Source organism: Teleopsis dalmanni, chromosome 1, assembly GCF_002237135.1.
Source record: "Teleopsis dalmanni isolate 2A chromosome 1, ASM223713v2, whole genome shotgun sequence".
NCBI lineage: Eukaryota > Metazoa > Arthropoda > Insecta > Diptera > Diopsidae > Teleopsis > Teleopsis dalmanni.
In genome coordinates this window covers 60697042-60709475 of record NC_051846.1, presented here as the reverse complement: position 1 = coordinate 60709475, position 12434 = coordinate 60697042, and the positions used below count along the sequence as shown (strand labels likewise).

The 12434-nt window shown below is 31.5% G+C and overlaps 2 protein-coding genes across 3 annotated transcripts; one reads left to right on the top strand and one right to left on the bottom strand.

Annotated features, from left to right (window-relative positions):
- The first annotated feature begins 209 nt into the window (after window positions 1-209).
- LOC119672382 (E3 ubiquitin-protein ligase RNF185-like) lies at window positions 210-2418 on the top strand. Of its 2 annotated transcripts, none has more exons than XM_038083415.1 (4): window positions 210-418; window positions 1202-1514; window positions 1585-1751; window positions 1824-2418. In XM_038083415.1, exons 1-4 carry the CDS (start codon window positions 262-264, stop codon window positions 1922-1924), a joined length of 738 nt encoding a protein of 245 aa, XP_037939343.1. In that variant the 5' UTR covers window positions 210-261; the 3' UTR covers window positions 1925-2418. The 2 variants fall into 2 exon arrangements, with proteins under 2 accessions (XP_037939343.1, XP_037939342.1); XM_038083414.1 differs by having other exon boundaries at window positions 1199-1514.
- Window positions 2419-4974: 2556 nt separating this feature from the next.
- On the bottom strand, window positions 4975-11333 carry LOC119682339 (RNA-binding protein cabeza-like; the record flags this gene model as incomplete). The annotated part of the gene is made up of 3 exons (XM_038095757.1): window positions 4975-5992; window positions 7380-7522; window positions 11285-11333. Coding segments are annotated over 3 exons (1035 nt in total), but the record flags the coding sequence as incomplete, so codon positions are not given.
- Window positions 11334-12434: the final 1101 nt, after the last annotated feature.

Sequence of the window (12434 nt, the reverse complement as noted above, 5' to 3'; positions counted from 1 at the left end):
CCAAAACGTATTTTTTGTATTAAAAGCAAATTGAATTCAATTAAATTAATTGCAACTTTCATGTTTCAATAATTATGCATGGAAATTTATTAATTAAATTCTGAATGCTGATAAATACTCTCGTTTGTAAAATTAATATTGGAACTTAATGTGTCTTGGCAATAATTGTTGCGGTACTGAACTACAACCAAAAATTCGTTATTAAAATAAAATTATAATTTTTTCGTTTTAGACCTAACCAGAAACATAATTATTTACAATATGTCAACCGAGGCACCTTTATCAGGCACATCGGTTGCGGCAATGCCATCAGAAGAACCCGTAGCTTCGGTTGCCGGAGAAACATCATGTGATCAGGATATACCTAAAAGTTCAACATCATCTTCGACTGCTTACTCCTTTTCTGGGGATGCGTTAGGTGAGTACAGGGTTGTTAAAAATATATATCTTTCCTATTTGTATTTCAATAGGAACAACTATGTGCATGTAATAAGAATATTTTTATTATAATTTTGAAATAGTTCAATGCAATGATCACAGTATATTTATCTTGATTGGTTTTTTTGTTTTGTCTATTCTAAGAGTTTATATTTGTTATGTTTATGTTTTATTAACAGGCAGCGTTTTATCAGTTAATAGGAATCCGAAAATGTCGGGGCTTTGAATATTTAAAATTGAGAAGTTTATGTTTGAGTGTGATCCAAAATACATATGTTATTTCAGAATAATTGACTATTTATATCCTTAGTAGTTATAGTTTAAAAATAAATTTTTCTTACGAATATTTAAAAATAAAAAATATTTCCAGAAACTCAATTGTTGATGAGTATTAGAAATGTGCGAAACAGCTTTATGGTCAGTTAAGAATTTAATCAATAAAAAAAAAGATTTTGTTATTCACAAATATTCCAAAACCTTATTTATGCGATTTTTAATCGTAAAACTGACCAATCAAGTAATATGTTTGAACGCCCTATTGGTCAAAAATAAATGTCCATATTATAGTCATGGACAAGAATTATTATTAAACAATGTTTTGCTTATGCTTACACTGACTAACAACCAAAGTATCACATAAATTATCTTTTGCAAAATAAAACTTTCTTGTAAAAACATTGAAATTTAATTTTTTATAAAATTATTATTTTAGTGCATTTGTGAGGCACATGCTATATAATATTATTTTGGTTTTATTTAGTAGGACACACGTTACAGGGTGATAATTTAAATGGTAACACAACAAAAACGGAAAACAAAGAAAGTAACCCCAACACAGAAGCGGAAAAAGATGAAAACAAACATGATGACTCGGTTTATGAATGTAATATTTGTTTGGACACAGCAAAGGATGCCGTTGTTAGTTTATGTGGACATTTATTCTGTTGGCCATGTTTGCATCAGTGGCTTGAAACTCGTCCTAACCGTAAATTGTGTCCAGTTTGCAAAGCCGCCATTGGCAGAGACAAAGTTATACCTTTATATGGACGTAATAGCACCAAACAGGAGGATCCAAGGTATATTTGAATGCACTAAAGCATAGATTACGAATATATTAATTAAAAATTTATTTTATTATAATTATAGAAACAAGGTACCACCAAGGCCAGCAGGACAGCGTACTGAACCGGATCCACAACATGGATTTCCTGGCTTTGGTTTTGGAGATGGTTTTCACATGTCTTTTGGTATCGGCGCTTTCCCATTCGGGTTCTTTGCGTCATCTTTCAATATTGGAGAACCACGACCTGGAGGTTAGTTAAATAAACTTAATTTATTTCAAAATAAATAAAATTTAATTTAAATGTAATTTCGTCTATTCATAGCCTCAAACCGTGGTACAACACAGTACGAGGAGGAACAGCAGCTGTCTAAATTATTTCTCTACCTAGCACTCTTATGCATTGCTTGGTTACTATTTGCATAGCAAAGTTTTGTGATGTGTTTAATATTTTCTTGCTCATTGCTTATGAACGCAAACATATTAATAAAATCAAATCATAAAATGCAGTTTACTAAAATACACAACGCGATTTATAAATGAATTATATTAGGTAAATACAACATATACGCGACAGAAATTGTGGTAAAAGAGGGAAAGCCGTTAAATTTGTAAAATTCTTTTTTAAAATAAATATTTTCCCAGCTTATAACAACACAACACAACACAACGCTAGTCAAAAATTAAAAAAATTAATTATGCAAAAAATATCCCTGCAAAAATTCAAATTTAGGTTTTCTCGACTCTATATCAATTGGTGTTTGGATCTGCTGCAATAATGTAATAAAATATTTTTTAAGAGGGACTTTTACAAGACAATGGTTTGTTTTTATTATTGATCATTTAAGTTTATTATATTACTTTAATGTATTATTTTTACTCAAAACTGAAACATTTAATAAAGCAATTGTTTCTACTTGTAAAGTATTTGCCTTTAAATTGTGTATTCTATTGAATAGAGAATTTTGTTGTTGTGGGCCAGTTGAACTCAAATAATGGCACGTTGTGATATCACCGATTAGCGTTTTTCATACGCAACCAGAGACAAACTCAAAAGGGCTGCAGTGCTCAGCACATAAAGTCATGAAACAGTAGTGCTGAGCAGGTTAGGCATTAATTAACCATTTGATTGGTGCGTTTTTATCAGCCTAAGTCTGTTTAGCTTTACTCAGGCATATTTGTTTAATCTTATTCGAATCTAAAAAACAATCACATGACACTGATGACAAGACGTAAACAAGCTGCAATTTCAAAGGTACGGATATGTTTAGGGAGTGGGAAATGTGGTGGGAATAGTGGATAAGAACCCAACCTGGATTTAAACGTCAAAATCTTTGCGAAAAAAAAATTCCACCAATAGGATGTAACCATAAATCGATAGGAAAAAAGTTTTTGTGTGTATTTGGGCAAAAAAAAAAAAAATGAATGACGTCATGAGAAGTAGAATAACAGTTAAGCACATATATTGGGAAATATATTTAAGCATGGCAAGTAACTCTATAGTTATATCTGGATTTATTGGATGAGGTCAGTTTCTGTTTCTGTCAGTTCACATGAAAGACGTCTTTTATTTCAGGAGATTTAAAGTGGAGGCCTGTTGAGAACCTTGTGTTACAATTCACCTCTTATAGAGAATACTGACAAGGGATGGAGATCGTGTAAAGTTCAGCCATTTGGAAAGCTTGTAAGCAAAAAACCGGTCCAATTATTTATCAAAACCGATAGAAAATGATTTCTTCAACCATACCGTTGGAAATTGGGTAACCCCTTTAAGAATTTTGCCCAATCAATCAATTTATTTTCGTCTTCGTTTTATTTTTAATAAAGTTTCAGCCTGGTACACCAAAGCAAAAGTAAAAATTATTGTGATAGGAATAAACAATTATTTTTTAAAATGATTCTTAGCAGATGTATGTTATTGACTTGTGACAAAAATGTTATAACACAATTTGTATATTCATATCAACTATCTACAAAAACAAATTCATTTCCAATTTTTCCGGATAGATAGAAGCGATAGCATATTCTAAAATTTCTAAAAATGGTTGAGTCATAGGTTGACCCAAATCACTTCGTAACAACATCTGAGAAGCACTTATTATTATAACACAAAGACTGAACATTAATAGAAAAAAATCACTCTCAATTATAACCTGGAAATTAATGAAGCAAATAAAACTTTTTTTAAATCCATTTTTAAATTAAAGGGCATACTATTTGATAACCTAAACAAATTTTTTACTATTTGCTGCAAACACAACCAGTTGCATTATATCAGGTAATAGAGTATTGTCCCTGAAAAACAAACCTGAAATTGTAAGTATACTAACAGGGTCCACAGTTTTTTAACGTGAATAGCTGCCATTAAAACTTAACACCATGGTGTTCTAATATATCTATACATTTCTTTGGGATTGCAAGGAAGCTATACATTTGGACATAATTTCCTTTTGAGATGAAGCGAGGCCTCTCTAAAACCTTTGTTGTTCATTGTATCATAGAACTAGGTTGGAAAATGCAGCTTCACGTCAAATGAAATGGATACATTTATTCTGCCCCCATTAAAGGAGGCTAATTCTATTCGGTTGTGACTGAATAGATAGGCCGCAATAGGGACTCATTTCACTTGTGACCCCCAGATCACTACATTTATATCTCCAATCGGGTACCGCTATAGGGACTCATTTATTACTCCAAACAGTTTTGGATGATGCTGAGTTTCAGTCGGGAGGGTAAATTATACTTATATTAGTAATTATACACTATGTTTTATAAATGGCTAGTTTATCGGATGATTCTGCATTGGCTTAATTCGGCGAAATATAATTCGAAATCAAAAGTCATTATCTGAGTCACAGAGACATTCTATTAACTTTAAAACATCTAAGTTTTCAATGAAAATATATATTTTATTTTGCATTCAGAAGCGAAATAAAATATTTATGAACTTATAGATTTATGACCGACTTAAGTAACGCTTTAATCAATTTCTTGAGTAAACTAATGCCTAAGTCTACTTTATGACTTAATTCATAGTGAAAGCATTTTTGAGACATAAGTTATGATAGTATAATCGTTCCTAAATGCACTATTGTAAAAAATTCCACAGCTGGTATTTCTAAGCGCTACTTCCTGTTAATGCAAGTTCTTAGCATCTACTAGCTCGATAGTTTTTCATTTAAGAATCAGAATATAACCAACTTATGTTGAGTATTAAAAATACGCTCGAAGGTATTTTTTTGGAGTAGATTAAAGACTCAAATTGAATTCTCTAGATTATTCAAACTAATATTAATAGTTTTATAAAATATTGTAACATACTATTAAAAATATATTTTCTAATATCAAAATATATTTTTTGTTTCCATTCTTTCTGGGTATTTTAATAATGACCACTATTCTCTTCTGTGCCGGTATTCATATCGGAATTACAGCGCAAATTTGGTATATTTAAAGAGAAATTAAAAGATGAGATCTTTAAAATTAAAATAAATGTGGAATTTATTTAAAATATCGTATTTTAATGTACTTCAGTTGATTATAGTAAACATGTGTCATATAATTGTTATAAATAAATTGTCGAACTTATACGAAACTGCAATATCTTAAATTAAAACAGACATTTTGAATAGTTTATTAGGGTTAATAGGGTTAATACGGTCGATTACGATTACCGCCGCCACCGCCGTCGTTGCGCATTGGGCCGCCACCACGGCGACCACCACCGCCGCCACCTCCACCGCTTCCTCCTCGACGATCATTTCCTCCGCCGTAACCTCCACCACCGCCATATCCGCCGCCGCCACCGCCACCACTATTTCCTCTATTTTGGTAACCACCACCGCCGCCACTGTTGCCGCGATCATTGTTACCTCCACCATATCCACCACCGAAACCACCGCCGCCAGAATTACCACCATAGCCGCCGCCGCCGCCGCCACTACCACCACCACCGCCGCCAGAGGAGTCCTTAGGATTTTTGCATCTATTACATTCACTGCGCCATGCAAAATTGGTATTAGTACAGCTACTACATTTCCAATCGCCTTCACGTTGTGGAGCACCACCACCGCCGCCGCCTCCATGGCCTCCACCACCACCACCACCGCCGCCCATACGGCCGCGTCCACCTCTGTCTCCACCACGGTTTGAATCATAGTCACCTTGACTACCACCGCCTCCGCGATCAAATCTACCACCTCCACGATCACCACCACCGCCTCCGCCGCCGCCACCGCCACGACCTCGACCACCAAAACCACCTCCTCCGCCGCCGCCGCCACCACCGCCGCGACCACCTTTATTCCAATTATTTTGCCTTTGTGCTAGTGAAACTTTTATAATACTTCCATTAAAATCGCGGCCATCAAACCAGGCGATGGCAGACTGCGCAGCGTTAATATCGTCATAAGTAACGGTAGCCTCTCCTTTTGAAAGCCCAGTATCTTTATGTTTATAAAGCCATATTTTCGGTTTCATAGTGCGTTTATCTTTCTGTAAATATAAAACGAAATATGAAGGAACATTAATTAAAACTTTAATTAAAATGTATATAAAATGGCTGTGGATAAGTCGAAGTTAACTGCATTAAATTCATTTTAAAATTAATTGCCTACATTGTTTAAATTATTCGTTTTACATGGAAGTTTCTGTGTTTTGGTAAATTTGCAAAAATAGATTAAAAAAAAAAAATTTCGCGTGTTAAAACAATGAGAAAAAAACACTGAAGCGAACAGATATTCCGACAAGCAATATGAAGATTTGGAATGGAACGAACGATTTGAAAGTAATTTGAAAATTTTTATTATAAAGATGTGAATACTAAAATTGTTGAGCAACCAGGATAACTGCGAGGTACAACTGCGGATATGGAGCGAGAACGGTCGGGTCTACGTCCCGGAGCCACTCGTCACCTCGTTCAACACTTTCCAAAAGGACTCCACAAGCAGGTCCCGGCGGGTTACGACAACAACAACTGCGGATATGGCAGTTAATATCCATGATTTAATTATGTCAGATCCCTGATAATCCAAAAGGATACGTTAATAACATTTTGCAAGAGTTTTGGCATAAGAAAAAGTTGTGAGTTGTGATTCAGTTAGGCGTCCCGTTTACACATAGTCGATCAAAACAACTGCATTTACAACTACGCGTCGATTAATAATTTCAGATGAGACCATGTTTAATTTCTATTGATTAGTTTAAAAAAAGTAAGAAGCGACACTTATATTCATTATTCAGATGGTGTAATGCTGAACAGAGTGTTGGCAGATATATTAGTCGAATTATATTATGAGCCGCTATCACATCCACATTGAACTCATCAGAGTTGACCCTGATTTTTAATTTATTTATATGATTTATTTTATGGCTTGCTAGAATGTAATTTCAATCATAATATTTTGATTTACCTCTGCAACTTATATATATTTTAAGGTCCTCGAGGACCAACATTTTTTAAAACGCAGTAAGAAAATCAAGAACTGACGAATTCATTGTAGGTTAGGTTAGGCTATACTGGCGATCACAGGGGCATCCACTTAGGCCTATAGACCCATTGTGCTACCGTATTAATAAAAACCTAAGGGCCAAAACCATCTAAAATCTTTGGCAAAGCTTATGATGCTATTGAAAGGGAGGTCTTTAAGTGCGCCAAGATCTTCAAAAAAGAAAGCCCCTAAAATGTTAAGACGGCGCCGTGCATATGCTGGATAGAAGCAAAGCAAGTGGAAAGTATTCATTGCAATTCGTTGTGTTAAAAGATACACATTTAATTTTAAATGAAGAAACGCGTTTCTATCATACTACTCAGAACCTTATATTAAATTCTAATGCAAACTATTATTTATTAACATAACAATAAGATCATTACAAAACGAACCTTTATTACACCAATCGCACCAAAGTGTGTTTCAATATCCATTTCGGTAGTGGATGGATCCATTCCCGACACAAATATGGTATCTTCTTGAGTGATCATATCATTTCCACCACCGCCTCCTCCGCCACTATTACTGTATCCGCCTAGAAAACACATAACCTTATTAGTTATATTAGAAATAGTTTGAAGAATTTTGAGCATTCAAAACACTACAAAATATCTTTGACAAATTAAACTACTTAATATTAAAATATCCTTCTACTTTTATAACTTAGGATAACATAAAAAGATTGAAATCATCAAATTTTTAACCAGATTGAAGATAATATATAAATATAATATTTTGAGTTTTTTTCCTATGTGTGCTGGTGGTTTTGCAGCAGATTTTGTTATATATATATAAGTAAGAGTTCCTCTTAATAAACCCTTCAAGATTATAATGTACGTAGTACGTAAGTGATTGCTATTACAGACATTTTTGTCAATTTTCAATTTTAATTCTAAGAACGTAACATTTTCAAACCATGATATAAAGCAGAAATCTTAAATTATATGTACCAATAGAGATTCTTGGTATTTTTTACCCATATATACTTTCATTCAATTAAATATTACTGTCAACCCATCGAAATTTATACCATAAATATATAAATTAAAGTTATTAATTTTATTTGTTTAATACATGTTACGGTTCTGATACACCGTATGAGTATGAGTACAGGTCTTTCAATATTATTGTTGGGTGTAATACGTATACATATGTAAAGTTTGACTAAGTAACTGCTGTACGCTTGTTTTTAAAAACTCAACCAATAAATGAAACTCTTAAACTTATAATATAAATTATATTAGACTAATTCATTGCTAATTTATTTCATTTTTATTACACAAATAAGAAGAACAGAGCGACCCAAAATGATACGAAATTAATTAATATTAAATACTCTATTTTTATACAAGAAAATCAAGAATGTTTACTTATTTTTATACAATACAGATGAAGAGGGATACGTAACGTACGTTTCTGTATATACTTATTTATATATATATATAAATGTATGTTTCAAATACCATAAAATATAAATTGAAATTATTTAATTTGATATAGAAGAGTACAGTAGACGAATTTCTATAAGACAACGAACAAATTATGATCGTATTCGTATAACACGATAAGAGCCTCAATTAAACGGCAATACGTACACATTTTTTGTGAATAAAGACAAATAAAATATATTAACCAATGTTCTTAAAAACTGTTGATCTTATAGTGGCTTAAATAAAGTTATTTTTAATATAACAAGTAATAATATAAAAAGGAATGTATCTATAACACATAGGGTCCCATATTATAATTACATACAACTCATTCTTTTAAATCATTTAAAAAGTATTAAGATTTCAATGATATGATTTCAGTGGTAGACTAGTTGGATATAAATAATTATGTGGACATCGCATTGAAGAGTGAAAACGATTTCACCTTTAAACACTGCAAGTGCAAATGAGAAATTTGTTAAATATGTATATTTTAAAAATATTATGAGTTATATTATTATTAAAGAAAGCAGATGCAAAAGCAGATTAATTTTAAAATTTAAGTTCAATTATTTCTTCATTTAGCTCTGGAGGAATCATATCCACACAGAATGAGAAAAAATAAATGTGGAAGCAAAAGAAAATGGTAGTTGAAGAAGGTTATGTTGTAGTCTTATTGTCAGTAAGGTTGTCCAGTACATCCTTGCTTGCTTACAAACTCTTGATCTTTTGAGTGTAAATTATAATATTTAAGTATAAATAAATATGAGATTTTGCAGTTTCATGCACTATTGGAAAGTTTACTTATGGATATATGATAGTAATGAACTAACAACACGTTGTCCTTGCACTTGTCTTTCGATTATATACACATAGCAAACGATTAACATTGATCCAATCATTTACATACTAATATAATAACATATGTATTGCAGCTACGGAGGATCAAACCATAACAATGAGTTATATATTGAATTAAGATGAGATCATACTATATTTTTTATTAATATATTCAGTTTCAATGCCCGTAACTGAAACCGAAACCATTTCTAAATACGGTTTTATAACATACAGTATATAATATAACAAATCAGTAAGTACTATGTATATATATATTTTTTTTTTCGATTTCCAGTTAAATTCACATTTGTGTACAGTACTTTTGTACGCAGCTTATATACAGCTTATAAAAACTGTTAATTTTATTACAAAAACAATGAATCAATCTATTTGGGTCACGTCTTGCGCATTTATAGTTCACATAATGTACCTAGCAAAGAACTGCAACGTGGCATAATTTTTACTCAGAGTACACTCATGAAGACCAAGTACGTCACTTATACGCATTCACTTTCGCCAAGTGCCGGTGCTTATGGATGCGTACTTTTCTAAGTAGGATAGCATAAATGGCAAAAGACTCATGTCTCACAGCATATACTCGACTCGAGTGGTATGAATCAGTGAATATACTCATCGAAAATGATAGCTGCCGACGATTCGACCAGTTTTGGCATTCGTTGAAATTTTGTGTGAGTGTTGTTGTTTGTTTACTAAATAAAAAAGTTGTTTGTGTTTTTTTTTTGTTGTTGTTTGTTGGTGTTATGCTTTTAGTGTGAGTTTCTGTTGTTAACATTATAAATGCAAGTATTTTGTCAATTGCGATACTCATGAATGATTCATAAATTACTTGCATCCGTTTTGTGTCGAGTATCGCTGTCTATGAGTATCATATGAGAAGAGTATAAATCATTTAAAGTGCTGTTAGCTGTATGCATGAATCAGGTTGTCTAATATACGAAAAAGAGTCAAAATGCGTATAAATGAAATACAGTATTGGAGTACTGTATTGAGTACTCTCATTGCAGTTCTCTGATACCAACAAATTTGAATATTCGAAATATAATTAAAAATTTCCAGTTAATTGTGTTTGTCAGAGGCGAAACGTTTCATAGTAGCCTTATTTTGAGTAGTGATATCAATAACCCTTATATTTGGAATTACTATATTTGATTGCTCTTCGGATTTTCTCATTTTATACTGTATTCAGAAATCATCTTGTAAACGATTTACGATTACATAGTCTCTCTTCAGTCATGATCATAAACGTCATCATAAACGCATAATTCAGTCATCATAAACGCAAACACCAATAAAAATTGAAATTCTAAACGGGTAGGAAGGATCTGTCGTTAGTAGCACACAGTCTGTTAGATTGGACATGTAACGAAATGCGAACGCATTTTGTTCTTTGGTATTGAAATTCAATTTTCAAAATTTTAATGATATGATGTGAGGATCTTATATTAGTGCAATTTAATACAAACTTTCGAATAGACTTCGTAAAAAATAATTAAATAAAATAATCCCTTAATATATTATTAAAAACATATTAGAAAGAAGACAGAATGGATGAGCAAAAAAAAGTATTTGTATGAAATATTAAAGCAGGTGGAATACAGTTTTATAAGTATCAAAATAAAAAAGTAATATTAGTTTGTGAAATAACAAAACACATTTAAAAAGTAGTTACCAGAAAGGATGAAGACTTGATACAACAAATCGATTAAGTAAGAAAATATAACTGTTAGATAAGATACATAATTTTTTTTTTACAATTTTAATAAGCTAAGGAAGAGCAACGTTAAAAATATAATGCCTTGAATCGTTGGCCTAGATTATTTATGGGTCACTCTGTGATTTTAATAATGAAGAAATTTTGATTATATATCAAAAGGTGTTTTTTTTTAAATGCATGAATAAAAATATTTCTAAACTTGTAATACCGCGAAATGGATTATTGTAAGTAGTAAATGAATTGATATATTTTATACTTTACGCATTTGCAAATTGTCTTGCTTTTATTTTACCTTTATTGTAGTTGTCCTTGTTGCCGCCTCCATTTCTAAAATAGGATATTTAATACTCGTTTAATGTGCATTTGTGATTGACTATTGATTTCAAAAGTATAAATTTTTTATAGTTTGGTCTATACACAAGCAAATACCATTTTTAAGCTTCATCTGATCTGATACCTTCGATATTTTCGATATTTTCGATACCTTCGCCTTTCATGTAAATGATATACATTTGTTTAGATTTATTTATATGGCCATAAAAGGTTGAAACACTCTATTATCAGACCAGTTTCTCTCATATTAACTCTTTACCATTATTCTTCAAATTCAATTTTTTAACCAACCAAAACGCTGTACTTATCAAATAATATTTCGATATTGTATTTAGTGAGTATTTATGTATATAGCTAAATCTGTTTTGGATCAGATATATATTTTTGTTGTTTTTGTTTTTAACCATCAATATAACCACGTTTTAAGTCTAGTTTTTTATACGCTGTAGCTTCTTCAGTAACGAAAACGTAATATTGTTGATTATAACACCTTTACTCCTTTAAATTACTCTCAAAATTATTTGATTTAACAATCATTAAAAATATATAGGTAAAATGTGTATAACAAAGGCATATTATAAAAAGTTGGAGTTCATTTTGCTACTCAACAAAAATAACATTACTACTAATAAATTAAATATAAAATATAATAACTAAAAATAACCATTTTCTATTGTTTTGTAAAAACGCAAGAACATGGATAAGTACACCGATTATTGTCACAAACGCCAGCAAAAAGTGGACACACGATTGTTTAAATGGATTATATTGTTGAAGTACAGGAATTAAAAAACTTCTACACAGAAAGGAATCCAGCCAGAGAATCAAAGCCTTGGAAATAAAAGGATCTTCATGAATTATAGTTATTTAGATATCAGTTCTTGATTGGTCGACACATTCACTTAACAATTATTTTTAAATTTTTATTAAATATTACGTTATTATAATGAACTACACAAATCGAAGTCTTAGAAATATGAATCATAGTTATTAAGATATCAGTTCTTGAATAGTAATCCACCCAAATGGCTTGACTTTCATTGAATATTTCTTTGAATTTATTAAAAAGTAACGGATCGAAGTGTTAGAAACAAAAAGGAATACTATAA

What these genes read in the sequence shown, in the direction of transcription:
- LOC119672382 (XM_038083414.1), top strand. Translation starts at nt 262, where the DNA reads ATGTCAACCGAGGCACCTTTATCAGGCACATCGGTTGCGGCAATGCCA. An exon ending in ACCAAACAGGAGGATCCAAG is followed by an intron (nt 1,515 to 1,584) that starts GTATATTTGAAT and finishes TTATAATTATAG; the next exon opens with AAACAAGGTACCACCAAGGC. An exon ending in TGGAGAACCACGACCTGGAG is followed by an intron (nt 1,752 to 1,823) that starts GTTAGTTAAATA and finishes GTCTATTCATAG; the next exon opens with CCTCAAACCGTGGTACAACA.